The 16,883-nt window shown below is 43.1% G+C and overlaps 1 protein-coding gene across 3 annotated transcripts in view; it reads right to left on the reverse strand.

Moving 5' to 3' along the window:
- LOC129157293 (gastrula zinc finger protein XlCGF57.1-like) overlaps positions 1-16,883 on the reverse strand; it is a 106,478-nt gene that overhangs the window by 21,200 nt on the left and 68,395 nt on the right. For 2 of the 3 annotated variants that reach the window (XM_070542948.1, XM_070542950.1), the window contains exons 3-5: positions 8,615-9,187; positions 8,371-8,483; positions 886-1,386 (exon numbers count right to left, since the gene is read on the reverse strand). In XM_070542948.1, the coding sequence (XP_070399049.1) occupies positions 886-1,386; positions 8,371-8,380 (511 nt within the window). In that variant the 5' untranslated portion in view covers positions 8,381-8,483; positions 8,615-9,187. Of the gene's footprint in view, positions 1-885; positions 1,387-2,122; positions 3,903-8,370; positions 8,484-8,614; positions 9,188-16,883 lie in introns of those variants that run through there. The other variant, XM_070542949.1, reaches the window with a different exon arrangement.

The following is a 16,883-nucleotide window of genomic DNA, read 5'->3' on the forward strand; positions in this document are numbered from 1 at the left end:
GGCAGTTGCCTTGAGCTTCTGCCCCTGATTGCAGTTTGGTGACTTGTCTGCTTGTTGTCTCTCCTCTCTCTCCAGCTGCAGGTATTGGGTTATTGATACAATCCCTAACAGTCATGTAATCATTAGTTTAGAAATATAGAATTAAACTCATTTTTATAAACTATATTCTTGAATCTGTCTGAATTAATATGAAGTGTGTGTTCCTAAGGTCGTATTAAATCAAATATTCAAAGACCAATAAGATTGATCATTTATAATTAGATGGAATATCACATCTTATTGATCATTCAGTAAAAGTAACCACTTCCATCACGTTACACCATCAGCATGGCTCTACACTTCATCCTGCAGCATCTGGACTCCCTGGGTACCTACACCAGGATCCTGCCAGAAGCAGAAACAGCTGGAGTTAGCAGGTCAGATCCACGGTGAGTAAAGTCCACTCATGGAGGGAACAGGAAGGGAAACCACTGAAGAACCAGGATAAACAGACCCGAGGAAACATGGACGGAGACACGGCGCTGCCCCGTGGCCAGGCGGGAATGTGGAAACGGACCTGTGGCTATTCCAAACACAGGCGCCATCTTGTTAGCGGCCAGAAGCAGAGTATGGGTGGGATGAGGCTGGCCCATACTCTGGAACAGCAGCTGCTATGTGTGGACTCTCATGTGATTTGTTTGTTTACATTTGTAGTAAACCTTTCTCCAGTCATCATGACTAAATGATTTAGGTTTCTTCTGGACTTTCCTGCACGAGTCTACATGTTGCTTCACTCTAACACATTTCTTATGAACCAAACAGCCTGAAGACCTGACTGCTGGATGACTCGTCTCCCTCACGTGTCTCTGGAGAGACCACTTGTGAAGAACTTGTTGACAGACTTACCATCTGACTCAGAAGACCTGCTCTCATTCCAGTCATCATCTTCATCTCCAGTTTCAGACCCAGAGTCCCGATTCACATCATCATCATCATCATCATCATCATCATCATCATCATCTCCACTAACTTCAGTCTCTGAAGAATCAGATGTTTGTTCATGAGGGTTCAGATCTGGGTTCCTGCTAGTTCCTGCTCCTCCACCAGTTTCTGCGGTCATCTGGTCAGCTGAGCTGCTGGTTGGAACATCTCTGTCTTCTATTTGCTGCTGATGAAGCTGTGAGACCAGAGGTTTCTCTTCATCATCCTCACTCTTTATAGAAACAGCAGTAACAGGAGACCCGACAGCTTCAGTCTCCTCCTTCAAACAGAGATGCTCTCCCTCCAGACTGGTCCAGAGCTCCTCCTGTTCCTCCTTTATGTGGAGGTGTTCTGGGTCCTGCTGGTCCACACCAGCACTCTGTTCTTCAGGATCTTCTTCTTTAACCACCACCAGCTGTTGAACATCTGTAGGAAACACAGACACATGATGTTACACACCACCATACCTTTATATTTACACCACGAGTGATACCGGCTACATGATGTGGGGAAAAGGAACAAGAACATGAACTTCATTTAGATAAAAACATATTTCTACTTTAGGATCAATAAAAACTTCCATCACAATCAGCGTGTTTGGTTCTGACCAGAACTTCTAAGCCTCCTACTGTCAAGTGTTTTCTTCCACTGTGAGGTGCCGACACTTGGAAAGAGCAGACTTTGGATTTCACTCAGAACAATTTATTTGACCAGTACTGAGATCAGTCCGGGTTCAGGAACCAGTCAGGTGGAAAAGCTTTAAATAACAAAAATAAACATGTAACTAAATCATGCAGATAAACTTCAATGCTGTTACAGGTAATACAGAGCAAGGAGAACACACCAGCATCTTTAGTAACCTTCAGTTGGGCGTCTAGTTTTAGACAAGTACTATTCTATCTGCTTTTACAAGTACTGGCTGCTAATTCAGAGATGAATCATTTCACAATGAAGCAAGGATGAAAAAAGACTGATTTTACCAGACAAATAATTAAATACATGAATACATCTGTTTTCTGCCTTAACTTGCTTTCATTTAATTTACTATTATTCCTGCAGTCATTTCTGGCACTCCAGACGTTAACACACTTCCTCTCAGTAAATTCCATTCACACCCAGACGGATAAAGAGTCCATATAAAGACGTGAATCCAAGAGCTTACCGACAGCCCGTCAAGATCAAAGTCTTCCTCCTCACAGTGTACCCATTTGTGTTCGCTCTGCACTCCTCTCAGTCTGCCGCGCGCTGGGCAAAAGCTTGTTGCAGACATTTTGGCTGTACTTCATTTCCCCCGAGCACGAGCTCTTAATTGCCTCAATTCTGCTCACCTGGCGAGGCGCGCGCCGGAGCGCACGCAGGTTCCATCTGCGGTCACGCGCTGGCAACGCGCAACGGAGTCAGCATGTAGGGAAAGGATGAGGAACAATAGAGAGGGGCAGCCACACCTCTAAGGTCAGCGCAACACCTACTCACAACTCATTCTTTAGATCTGAAGCTGATGTGAGGAGAAACGTCTCCAAGATCAAATCAGCAACTATTCAGTCAAAAGGAAAATGAATAAACACTTAGATGTAGCTGCTGTCAGTAACAACCTTTAACTTTTAAGCTCTCAGCAGGCTAAAGCACTACAAAGCAAAGGAACCTTACAAATTAGCATTTTGGGAGATTTATTGTTGTTATTATATTATTATAATGATTATTATTGTAGTTGTTATTATTATATGTCCTGTAGTGGGTTACTTGGTGATTGAGCAGTGGGCGGAGCCTGTTGTTTTCTACTCATTGTCTTATGTTCTAGCTTTAGTGTTCAGCGTTTTATTGTAACTCCTTGTGTGACCTCAGTCTGGGACACGTGCTGTATGAATAAACTTGGTTCTTCTTCCACCACAGAGAAAGGCTGCTCTTCCAGCATCATGAACTTCCTCATGGTCCGGTTATTAGCCGAGCCTTCTGACGCTCATACAGACGGGTGTTGGTGAGCGTAGCTGCGTCTGACTGGGAGGTGTTTATCTCTGCAGCGATCCCTGGAAACTCACCTCACTCCACCCAGATGTTGTTCTTCACATCTTATTAAAACAGCTGTGATCAGCTTCCCCAGGAGCTGGAGCTTTTCATTGCAGGACTCAAAGCTTACATCACTCTCGCAGACAGAGTTAAAGTTAGGCGGACATGTTGTTTTACATTGTTGCTGCTGTCCTGCACAGCATGAAGGAAAAGGGGAAGAAGCCCAAGTGCATCACACAGGGTTCACACAGGTGTTGCTGGTATGATCAGAACATCCCAAACTAACACCAACGTAGATAAACAATAAACAACGTGTATTAAGTACTGATGAGCTATCTGCAGGGGAACAGGACCAGCTGGCATCCTCACACAAAAAGGAGGAATGGGTGTCTTTTATAGGACAGCCAGGCACTAATTGGTGTGTTTCCATTACCGAAACTTCCCAGTATGACCGTCTCCACTTCACCGGAGCCAGCCGAACCGGTCCTTTTCCAGACCTTTTGAGAGTCTTTGCAGGTTCTGTGGCCTCACCCAGATGACCCGCGGGCAAACCCAGTTCTAACCAGAACTGGGGGACGGAGGGTTTCAAAGCATCTGTCAGCATTCATTCTGGACAGTTTTACTTATTTTATGCTTCTTTGTGAGAAATGTCCTCATGTCCCCGTGTCTGTGGAGGGATCAGACAAGGACACTGCTTATTATGGGATAGTAATGGCACTGACTCCTCCTCCAGCTTCCACAAGCCTGTAGTTTCACTTTGGTTCGTTCGGTCTTTTATTTTCTAACTTTGTTGACAACCATGTCAGTCACGCCCACCATGCGTGCAGCAGAGCAACCAGGAAAACGTGGAACGGACTTCAGCCGACTGACTCATTTCTAATGAATCAAGTGGAATGGATGTCTTTGAGAACAATGGAAAGAGCAAAAGATGTGTGTGTGTGTGTGTGTGTGGGGGGGGGGGGGTCCTTCTGACATAAAGGTTGCGACATCTATGAACCACCTCCACTCAGTCAGCCAATTCAGTAGTTTGCTTGTAGTTTAACTCTTGATCCAAACGTTGGACCGTTTCTGCCTCTAACGATGGTTTCCGTCGTTGCTGGTTTCTCTTTTTTCCACCACAGCACCGAGATCACCACGTAGAGCTCCAGTAAAACGTGTTCAGACTGTGGAGCGCACGTTTAACGAAGCTTCGGATCAGTAAAAAATGAATCGAGGAACTTCAACGGATCTTCAACATGAGCCTGGAGATGCAGAGCGTTCCATCACTCTGGAAGACATCCTGCCTGGTTCCTGTCCCTAAAAAGATCAACCCGTCGACCCCCAGTGGCTCTGACTTCACATGTCATGAAGATGCTGGAGAGACTCATCCTAAAACATCTGCGGCTGCTGGTGGAGCCTTGGCTGGATCCCCTGCAGGTTGCTTATCAACCTCGTATCGGTGTGGAGGATGCCCTCATCTACCTGCTGGACCGGCCATATTCTCACCTGGACATTGCTGGGAGCACTGTGAGGGTCATGTTTTTCGACTTCTCTAGTGCCTTTAACACGATCAGACCATCACTGCTGGGGAACAAGCTCACGGAAATGCAGGTGGACGCCCCACTTGTAGGTTGGATTACGGACTATTTAACAAGTAGACCACAGCATGTCCGACTGATGAGCTGCCGCTCAGATAACATCCTGAGCAGCACGGGGGCGCCACAGGGGACAGTCCTATCACCCTTCCTCTTCACCCTTTACACATCTGACTTCAGGTACAAGTCTCAGTCTTGCCATCTGCAGAAATCCTCTGATGACTCTGCCATCGTGGGCTGTATCAGGGATGGTCAGGAGGTGGAGGACAGGAGTGTGGTGGACAGCTTTGTGGAGTGGTGTGAGCGAAACCATCTACAACTTAACATCACAAAGACTAAAGAACTGATTATGGACTTTAGGAAGCAGGCCCCACCTCCTACTCCTGTCACCATAAGAGGGGCTGACGTTGAGATCGTTGAGGACTACCGGTACCTGGGGGTTCACTTGGACTGGAAACTGGACTGGACTAAGAACACCAATGCCATCTTCAAAAAAGGGCAGAGTCGGCTTTTTCTTCTGAGGCGGCTCAGGTCCTTCAATGTTGGGAGGAAAATGCTGACCATGTTCTATCACTCGGTGTTGGAGAGCGTCGCGTTCTTTGCAGCTGTGTGCTGGGGCAGTGGGGTGAAGATAGCTGATGCCAACCGGCTGAACAAGCTGATTAGAAGGGCTGGGTCTGTCCTGGGTGTTAGACTGGAGAACCTGGAGGAGGTGTCTGAGAGGAGAATGCTAAAAAAGCTTCTCTCTATCATGGACAACCCCTCCCACCCCATGCACGCCCACATGATGGACCATCGAAGCAAACGCAGCAAAAGACTCATTGCCCCGAAATGCAGAACTGACCGCCACAGGAAATCCTTCGTACCGGTGGCAATAGGACTGTTTAACTCTTCCTCACGCTGTAGGTGATTCTCCTAATACTGTTACCTAGGTTACTCTGTGCTCTCACCAACTGTGCAATATTACCCAAGAGTTCTGATTGTAAATATGTTTTTATCCCCCCATCATATCATATGCTGCTACAAACCCTTATTCTATTACACAAAACTTTAATCACTTTTGTGAATCGCCTGCACCGACGGCTTAATTACTTATTCACAAGGATGCAGTCATGTATTTGATTATTGAGATATGCGATTGTTTGTTTTGCACTATCCTACATGGTACTACTGTAGATCATTTTTTAATGTATATATTGTATATCATATTTCTATTTCACCTGTTCCTTTGTCTCCGACTGCTTTGAGCATGTACATGACACAAGAATTTCCCTCGGGATAAATAAAGGTGTTCTTATCTTATCTTAATGAATCGAACCATTTGATGATTCGTTTCAGCCCTACTTCCTTTCAACGCTTTAACAACTCTTTAACTGTCATTGGCATGTTTTTACTGTGTGGGCGTCGGAACGAGCCCCCGCACCGTGAGAACAAACATCCCAGCTCTAAAGCCGATCTTCATCCGCGTACGTCACACGTCACGTGATCAGGAAGCAGAAAGTCCACGTGTTAGATCAGGGGAGTCAAACTCAAACTCACACGGGGCCGAAATGAAAATCTGGGACGGAGTCGAGGGCCAAACTTGATATTTTTTGAAAAAGTGACGGCAAATTTGCACATTTTCTTTATCAACATTTATGCAATTTAGAACCTTTTAATTTGGAAACAAACTTATTTCTGCATTAACACTGAATGTGGAATAACCAGATTACACACGAGCAAGTCAGTTTTAAATAAAGGCATCAGTGGTATTCATTACTTGTGGTATATTCAGCATTTTTAAAATCTGTTCAGAATTTATGTTTTCTTGTTGTTTATTCATTTTTCTTATTTTTTATTCTCCTTTTTTCTCCTGTAATACGTGTCATCGCTGCTGTGACGTCTAGCTTTCCCCACTGAGGAACAATAAAGGGATTTTCTATTCTATTCATCTATCTGCAGCCTTTCCACTTCCTGTTTACTGTAGGTTAAATCTTTTCTCACGGGCCAACAACAACATAAAAATATGATTTTATCTTAAATGAAAATGCAACATCTCACCTGTTAACTTTCATGTTTTGGAGCAGAAAAAGAGCATAAAACCAACATATTTAAAGCTCAGTTTGCTCCACTGGTTTACTGTGATGCTCACCTGTTCCAGCCAGATACCTGCATCATGGGGTTGATCTGAGCTGAGGAGGAGACTCCTGTTGTTTTGTTCATCTTCATCATAATAACGACAACATTAGATGACAACAGGTGCTCACATAGGTTTGTGCTGCTGAACATGTCTGAGCAGCTTGACCACGTCATTGTGTGTCGGGGAGGAAAAATAACAACTACAGCAGCCACAGAGTCATGCTGGTTTGAGCGTGTCGCTGCTCGCTGGAGTTATATCAGCTCTGTCTGGAAGTTAGCTGGAAAACTTTCTCTTTCGGTCGTGAACACATTACTGAGTGGCTAGAATCTCCGTTTCTGGGCTTCAACGTCAGAAAATAGCTGAATAAACTCGGCGCTGAGTGAGAGGAGTGTTTAGTTTGTCCGAGACCGCGGAGCTGCAGACACCGGCAGCAGACGCTGGAAAAAACACAACGGAGGGGGCGCTTCGGCTCCGCGCTAACGCTGCAAAGCATCATGGGAGTTGTAGACTTTGCGGTAAAATCGGCCAGCGGGTCAGTTTTAATATATTTTTGATAATTATCTCGCGGGCCACATAAAAATGCTCCACGGGCCACATGGTGTCTGACACGTGTGTGTTAGGAGATCGTTTTGGGACGCTGCTGTAAAAAAAATAGTGAGGCGAGAACCGGAAAAGCTTCTGCCGATCACAATTCAACAACGGCTTATGAAAGAACAGATAACGTTCAAAACGCGCGGATTCTACCTGTAAGAGGTGAGTCTACTCTTTGTTTTGGTAGTTTTGGCGTTGACATCATCATAGAGCAACGTTCTGTGACTCTTAAAAAAAACTGTAAAAACGCTGAAAAACGCTGGCAGCGAAGAGCTTTTCTGATCAGGAAACGGCTGGCAGTGAGTGAGTTCAACAAAAAGAAAAATCTAATTTGTGCTGCACATCCATAAAAACATCCATGTTTAGACTTCTTCTGTGTTCGCAAATCAGTCAGTGAATCATACCGTAATCAGTCACACGCACACACCACGGCCCATCGTCATTTACTGGACTAATGATGGGCGAATGGAAAAACAGCCCAACCCTAGTGTGGGCTACCGGAGCTGCAATACTTACTCTGAACTGCGTGGCGCTGAAGAGTCGAATGTTTTTACACACTGGGCCTTTAAGCTCTAAACCACAGCGACGTGCTGAAGCAACAGCAGTCATACGTGCTGTCAGCGCCGCTGCCGTCGTGTCTGCAGCAGGCTGTCTCCCCAACTGTGATTGGTCAAATGATGATGCGTGACTGACGCTACAACAAAGGTAGGTTGTGAACACGATGAAAACCTCTCCTGTCTCTGACTGATTCTCGTAGTGACTGAAACCCGACAGAAGACCAAATAGTTCCCACAGCTTCATCTCACCGCTCCCCATGGGGACGGGTCGAATGCAGGACGTAACTTCACCAGTGTGTGACGATGACTTTGGGACTTTAACTATACTTGGCTTCAAAAATCATTCATTAGAGAGATCTAATCACTCTAAAACTACAAGGTTCTACAACAGTGTGTGAATGAGTGAATGACTGGTTGTGATGTAAAACGCTTTGGGGGTTTTAGAACCCCAGTAGTGCTAAACATATACAGATCATTATTTTAAAGATTGAACCTCATTCTCATAATTTCACTGTAATGTCCCACCATAGACTGACCATATATTCATTCATTCATCCACCAGTACCTGTGTCCATGCTGTCCAGGTCCAGGTGGTGAAGAACACACGATGAATCAGTCCCAGCTGATGGATGATCCTGAAGTGGTAGCAGGTTTTCTTTAGCCGTGTTTAGCTAACAGCTGCAATAGAAACAAAGCAGGAGAGCTGATTAAGATGCTGCTTCAGAACAACGCAGGAGATTAAAGATCCAACGCTTTGGTTCTGATCAGCTGAGGACAGATCCAGTCTGGAAAAGAGGACCTTTGCTCACCAGAGTTCACGGAGTAGAGCTAACCGCTTTTTCCTCCAGAGTCACATTCAGATTCGGGGCTTTTCCGTCGGAGAGTGTGAGCAGGATGGATGAGAGAGCGAGCAGCGATCCTGCATCATGACCAACTCAGATGAGCGAGTCTGATAGAGGGAACCTCTTCAATCTGATGAAAGCAGCAAAACGAGCGCGTTTCTCAGAGAGGCCAAAGGACCAGCAGCAGATCCAGAGGGCAGGAAGTCTAGAGAAAAGCTTTTCTCACCCACAACCTGATTCTGGAGCTCCGATTGTCACGAAGACCGCAGAATATCTTCTCTGGTTCTGGAAAGAACTCCACCAAGTTGTTGAGGAGGTGAAGAAAGTTTCCACAGCCTGGTGAGAAGATTTCTGCAGCAGCAGCAGTTAGTCGCTTTAGCTGATCAACTCTCCCAGAGACTGAAGTGAAGACATTTTTACTGCAGAGCCTCAAATGTTCTCCTCACACACCAGAACAACAAGCTAGCTCTGCTAGCAGCTTCCGGTTTCTGCTTCTTCAGGTGGTCGGTGACCAGCGTAAAGGTGCACTAGCGCCACCTGCTGGAGCAGAATAAAACACACCTGTGTGTTCAGAATGGGACTAATAAAACACACATAACATGTGATATCTTCCTCAAACAATTACTTAAAGTAAAGACAAGTTAGTTTTACACCTGTTATAATAATTTTGTAATTTACTTTATTTTAATCTAGTTTGTTTTTATCTCATTTGTTTTTCTTTGATGTAAAGCTAATTATGTGTCTGTTGCTGCTGCCTCTTGGCCAGATCGTTGTTGTAAATGAGAATGAGTTCTCTATCGACTCATCTGGTTAAATAAATAACATTTTAAGTTGTTTCTTCAAATGCACTGACAAACAAGTAAAATAATTTTCCTTTTTGACGTTTCATTATCTAAATACATTTTATTTACTTATTTTTATATTCTTTATTTAACCTGGAAGGTTCCATTGAGATTAAAGTTCTCAGTTTTGAGGGAGCCCTGGCCAAGAGGCAGCAAAAGATACAGTCACAACATTTCTGTTACAGTTATGTACAAAATTATAGAAGGCAGTTACAACCAGGGCGTGGGACAAGAAGTAAGCCACACGTTGCCTTATGTTGCAATCATCACACTTTATTTTCCACATGCATTAGGAGAGATTCTGCCACCCAGTCCCTGTGACAAATCTGAATATTTTACAAGATGTACACCTTTTGATTCTTCCTCTCATGATGCAAAGTTTCATGTTGACCCCTCCCTAACTTTATTGAAGGCCATCACCTGTTGCCATGGTAACTGACACCCCTCTCTGCTTTCACTCCCTCCTCCAGATAAGATGGGAGACACATTGCCCCATCTGCTTCCTACCCTATCTTCCTTTGCTAAGGCTGCGATGACCTACGCCCTGGCTTTTTCCTGTTGAACAGCTTTTAGATGGTCTAGTCTGCACCTGGCCTTCGCCTGTTGAGAATCTCCTTCAGCACAAGCTGAAACTTCTAGCAGTATCAGCCTGCATAAATCAGATATAGGTCTAACTCAGTGCTAGAACGTACCAGTCACAGGTGAGTCATCCATTTGGTATATGCATCGTTCAGTTCAAAGGGACGTGAGTAACACCCGAACATTGAAATGATTAATATGGGGATTAACATACAGGTGATTCATTATAAGCATATAAATACATGTGTGATCAAACCTTATTTTCACAAAGCATACTGATGATTAACCATAGATAGATAGATAGATAGATAGATAGATAGATAGATAGATAGATAGATAGATAGATAGATAGATAGATAGATAGATGGATAGATAGATAGATAGATAGATAGATAGATAGATAGATAGATAGATAGATAGATAGATAGATGGATAGATAGATAGATAGATAGATAGATAGATAGATAGATAGATAGATAGATAGATAGATAGATAGATAGATAGATTTTTTTCCTGGTTTGTGAAATAACATTTGTGTAGAGATGAGATTTCAAAGTTCTTTTGAGGTAAAGCCGCATAAACAGAACACAGATACAATATGTGCATCCCAACAAATAAGACAACCAACACCCAAATCCCATCTGTCAGCCAGAACTGGCCCACCAGCAATGTTCTTTTTTCTCTTGGAACTCTGGAGGCTCGGGGGAGTTCTTAAAGCTATGGTATTATCCAGACGGTTTGGACGTAACCTTAGGGAAAGCGTTATGTTCTTTTTGGGCCGGCTTCCCTTACTTCCGCTTGTCGTTATGTTGTTGAGGGTGGTTACTGTTTGGTTGAGTCTGCTCCCCCTTTTTTTCTGGTAAGGCCTCATATTTGGATTCTCTGGGTGAATCCCCAGTATTCGCACAGATAAGTTCATGTTAAGGCCGAGTGTTAAAGGGCCATATTACTCAGAACATTTCTGGAATATCTTTTTTGTCTTAACCCCCAGAAACCCAAATTTAAAAACAACTGCAAAATCTTTTTTTAACCTTTCACATGTTGTTCTAGGAGGCCAGATAAACGGGCCTATTTACACATTTTAACAGCCAACAGTGTTGCAGAACTGAACAATAGGACCTATTAGCAATGTAAATGTGGTTTTAAAAAGAAAAATAAATGTGGAAGGTTTATTTTTGTAGACTTAAATCTGATGTTGTAATATTACAACCGTGGGTCTCTGGGGTTAACAAGTCTTCTTCCATTTTGTGTTGTCGTTTATCTCCCGTAGGGACGCTTTTTGGTTCTCGACCGGAAAAGGGTGGCTTGCCAACTCCGGGTCGGGAGAGAGGTCCAACCTCAAGTGGAGGAGTTTAAGTATCTTAGGGTCTTGTTCACGAGTGAGGGTAGGAGGGATCTGGAGATCGACAGGCGGATTGGTTCAGCGTCTACAGTGAAGCGCAGGGGCGGATTTAGGACTGAAGAAGATCCGGGGCTTAACACACACGCGCACACACACGCGCACACGCGCGCACACACGCATGCGCGCACACACGTGACACGCACTAGTCAACATCATACGGTATATATATGTCTTGTACCACATAATGTTTAATCTGAAGCTACATATTCAGCATATTCAGGGCAGAGTATTGTTCCTGTTAGTGTTTAGTGTGAGATGATAGTAAATATTCCCTTTCTTTCTCCAGCAGCTTTACCTGATAGTAAGCTAACTTTAGGCAAACCAGCAGCACAACAAATATTTTCAAATAAGACTCACAAACCTGAGTCAACACCAGTCTCATCAGAGCTGGGGTTCTGTCATTGTACTTTTGGTCTAAAAACGTCCTTATGTCCATCTTCACTCATGCGTTTCAGGCAGAGACTGTAGAAGAAGCCAGCTGCTGAAGGGCTTTTCTTCAGTGGTGGAGACTCAGGCAGGCTGTATACCGACTGAGTGGCCTAGTGGTAGAGTGTCCGCTAAGAGATCGGGAGATCAGGGGTTCGACTCCTGGTCGGGTCAAACCAAAGATTTTGAGGAAAATGGGATCCAGCATTAAGGGGTTGGATTGGGGGGTTAAACCACCAAATAGTTCCCGAGCGCGGCGTGTCTGCAACTCACCGCTCCCCCAGGGGATGGGTCAAACTAAATAGGACTTTACAAACTACTGCCAGCTGCGCTCTCTCTGTTGGACTTTGGTACTGCATGTTACTTCCGCGATTTAGATCCGGGGCTTATCATGAAAGATCCGGGGCTTCAGCCCAAGTAGCCGGGCCTAACGCCGCCCCTGCTCCCAACACTGCCTATAACCAGCTGACACTACGAGATTCCTTAAGAATCTGCCCGGATGCAAAGCCACATCTACCTGTGCACCTCACGGCAACTCTAGGACCAGAGAAAGTCGGTACCCTTGGTCATCTGCCGGACCTGAGTACCCCCGAGGCTGACAACATCCTCCAGACCTCCAGATCCACACAGAGGGTCGTCTGAACGGTGAGGTAGAACACAGATTGCATCCGATGTTGTTCTCTCTAAGAAACCATCAGTTAGCTGCAAAACCAACGTTTCACCCAGAACGCGTTCTCCCTCTGAAAGAAAGCTTCTGAGATTTCATTCACGCATCCAAACCTCATCATTCCACTTAGTTTTCCATCCAGACACAGGGGTTGCTTTAATAACAAGTTTTAATATCAAAATTGTTGTTCAAATTTGTCATTTATAAATTGTTATTCATAAATTGTCTATTTTAAGTTGTCAGATTTGAAATTGTTAGTAATAAATTCTTAAATTTTTTAACCTGACTCTTATTTGAATGAAACACAGAATGGTGTGCATTTTCAGTTATTGAATCAGCAAAGAACCTTATTAAGTCTTCTGTTTAATAAATAAACTTTTGCTATTAATTTAAACATCTTAAATTAAATATTAATCCGTAGATTAAATATAAACCAAGCTCGTTGGTGTATGAACTTCTATCGATTATATTAATATCCTAGATGTTTATATATGATAGAAGCTTCATATGTTAACTTGTTTGTCTTTCTCAGAATCTAACAAAGCTGATAGCAACAGTGTTAGTTCTAGTATGTAGATTAACCCTACACACGTGTGAACCATGTGCACAAACACATTCAGTGCAAACACACATGCGCACACATGCAGTTAAATGTCTTAAATTAAATTGTGTGCATTAATCTTATAGTACAAGCAGTAGAGTTGTTATCATCTGTAATATGTTTTAATGGTGGGCTGGTTTGATTAATATGTGTGATAGGCTGGCCGATCAACTGGTTAAGACACCAACCAGTCCTGCTACATCTACATACAAACAGTCCAAAGAACTGGGTGTGAGCGTAGCCTCTGTGTGGCCCTCCACATACGGCCCCTTGAACACCCAGATGGTCTGTTACACATACGTTTCTGGTTCTGATCAAGCGGCCAAGCAGTCAACAATATTTACATACAAACAGTCCCAAGTCAATATAAACGTATGTGGTACCAAGAACTGGGTGTGAGTGTAGCCTCATTGTGGTCCCCACAACATGATGAACACGAGCTTTAAAAACTCTGGACATCTCCTGTGATTTAGATTCATCATATATTTCCCCCAGTTTCAGCTGAGTGTCTCATTTAGTAACAAAACATGATTGTGAACTCTCTCTCAAGTCAAGTTTATTATATAGCCCATTTCATACACAAAACGGTAGCCCAATGTGCTTCACATAGTTAAACAATCACAAGTGAAATGAAATAGATAAAATGTCACATCATGTTGTGTAAAATAAAATCAAAGAATATTGACACAGAACATAGCACACAAACATAAAAGCATATTAAGTACAATTATTGGTAGTGCTTTCTTTTACAGTCCTCTATGTACTTAATACTTGTTTATTCTTTATATTAATGACATATGTTTAGTTTCTAAAACATTGCATTTCATGCTATTTGCAGATGATACTAATGTTCTAAGTTTTGGGAAAGATTTAATAACATTAATGGACAAGGTTGAGAAAGAATTAAATGCAATAAATTTGCAGTCTCTTTGGGGTTCCTGTGTTCTGGGGCAGCGCCTGGATCTCTGGGACTTGGAGCTCCCCCCGTCTCCTGCGCATCTTTGAGTGGCAGATCTGTGGTCCCTCACACTCTCTGTTGGACGCTCCTATAGAGAAACCTTACATAAACAAGCGCGTGTACACACACAGGTGCTCACATGGTGCTCTCAAAAGTATGGGCTTGGGAACGTTAAACACAGGTCTTAAGACTATGGTGGGCACTTAATGCGTTGTGATTTATTATCGTGATTCTTCAGTTAAGCAATGTTGATTATATATTTCTTCATCAAGTTGACGCAGTGATAGCTAGATCTTGTTGTATTGTTGTTGTGTCCCTTTTTTTGTCCTTTTGCTTTTTTTTGTCTTTTTCTGCAGGTCTAGAAGCAGACTCTTGTTCATTGTTTATTTTTGTGGAACCCCCCCTTTTCTTTTCCTTTCTATTTCACCTGTCTCCGTGTCTGGTCGGACTTACCAAGCATTCAACAACAATAAAAATAACGTTTTAAGTATCAGGCGTGACATTAAAAGCAGACGCTTTGATGCTCCACCTGAGAATAAATCTGTAAGGCTTGTCACCAGCATTCAGACATCAATTCTGCTTGCTTCACAGCCAGACAGGACACGGTAAAAAAAAAAAAAAAATCAAATCAAAGAATATTGACAAAGAACATAGCACAAAAAATAAAAGCATATTAAGTACAATTATTGGTAGCGCTTTCTTTTACAGTCCTCTAATTACTTAGTACTTACACGGTAATTAGTAATTTAGTGAATTGTTTCTGAGTTCTTAAATTGTTATTACTATGTAACTCAGGTTCAATTCTAGTTTTTATTTTTATCAATCATTCCTAGTATATACTGCTTTACACAGTAACTACAGCAGGGTTTCCCTTACATAGGCGTAGCCGTGGCGGCCCGCCACGGCTGAAATCCCACCGCCACGCCTACAAGATCCCAAGTTTTGATTTTTTTTTTTTTTAGCGGTTTCCCGAGGAAGCAGCGGGAACTACTATGTTGTTGCTTGTGATCACAGCCGGCAGGCAGCAAGGAGGAGCAGGCAGGGCAGGGTGAAGTTACAGCATAAAGGTAGCAGTGGATATAATGCTTTTTGGTTTACATGTTTCAATAGCATTAAGATAAATGACCGTTGACGATCTTGACAGGGTTTCCTCTCCCCACCAGGATAAGCATCACTTATTCATGTAAAATTTATTTGACTTTTTCATGTCTGACTTTAACCGCATCTACAGGGTATATACAGCAATCCTTAAGTAAAATTTACTACTTTTTAATACCTTTTTTACTACCTTCAGAATTTTTTTAAAACCATCACAACACTAAATTGCAAGTGTTAATCAGCGACCTATTTACACATATTTTAACATATATAACATACAAAAAGAATAGACTTAGAGACTCACTGATGTTGACAACGTATTGCACATATTTATTTTACTTAGAAAATAAGCCAGGCACTTCTGTTCAGCGGTTCAGACAGTTGACCACGAGGCCTGAAATGATGCAGAACGACCACTGAATATGACGTCATCATTATGTGACCGGATATGCTAAAGTAGGGCTGCTCGATTAAGGCAAAAACAATAATCACGATTATTGTGACTGAAATTGAGATCTCGATTATTTAAGACGATTTTTCAATTCATGTAGATTTTTTATTTTATTTTTTTTATTCAGTCATAAAATTGCTCAGGACTAGAGCTGTGGCGATGCATCGATGACGTCGACGGCTCGATTCTAAAAATTCGTCGACGTCAGATCCGGTAGTCAACACACCGCGCCCACTTGTTGCATCCCCAGGAGTTTGTAAATGGAGGAGGAATCTGCCTGTTTTTCCTCTAGTTCGCCCTCTTCTCCGCCTTCACTAACATCTCCGCCAAATACCGAAGACCCGGAACAATGTCCGTCTGCTGCTAGATTCCTTTCCCGTTTTGCCCACCTTCGTCTCCCGGCAACGGACAACAACTTCCGGGGTCAGATGCGCTGCTTTGTCTCTACCGCAGATGTAGAAAATCACCGGGAGCGTTTCTCCCTTCATAAAGGAGCTTCTTTCAGACATTAGGAGAGCTGTTTTGGTGGTAGCAGTCTCTCCTCCATGCTGGTCTGTTTGCTGCTGGGTGTTTTTGGTTTATTTAAACATGGTAACTTGAATTTAATGTTGGTAAAGCTACTGTTAGCATTTTCGCTAACAGCTTCTTGCGTTTGGATAAGCGGTTACGTTTTGGTTTAGAGTTCATCTTTTTTGTGGTGTAGATCTCCCTTTTATTACATTTAGAGTGTTGTGGGTTTTCGATTTAGTGTAAAATATCACCTTAAGTTTGGTTTAACCACCCAGTTTAGAGTTTGGACCTTTGGAGATCCTTATTCTGGTCCAGAACCATGTAATCGTTGCCCAGTGGGACATCCCAGGTTATTTGTACTTTGTTTTAATTCCCCACAGGCAGAATTAGTTTTATTATTCCCAACCTGTGGATGGAAATATTTATGTTTTTTTGTAGTTGTGAATAAACCTGATCATCATTTTAACTTTTAAATCCCGTTATTGTCCCTTCCTTTTTGCACACAAGCCAAACTCCCCAGGAAGGATCGTAACACCACTCGCCTCACGTACATAAGTGACCAAATCAAAGCAGCATGGAGACACTCCGTCTCCAACCACCTCTCAGGCAGCAGCCTGCACTCCCAACCTCTACAGTCACCAGAACATAACCAACCACAACACAATAAAAGCAGTGTTATACAGAATGGAAGGCCTGTAGTGT

Source organism: Nothobranchius furzeri, chromosome 12 (assembly GCF_043380555.1).
Source record: "Nothobranchius furzeri strain GRZ-AD chromosome 12, NfurGRZ-RIMD1, whole genome shotgun sequence".
Taxonomy (NCBI): Eukaryota; Metazoa; Chordata; class Actinopteri; order Cyprinodontiformes; family Nothobranchiidae; genus Nothobranchius; species Nothobranchius furzeri.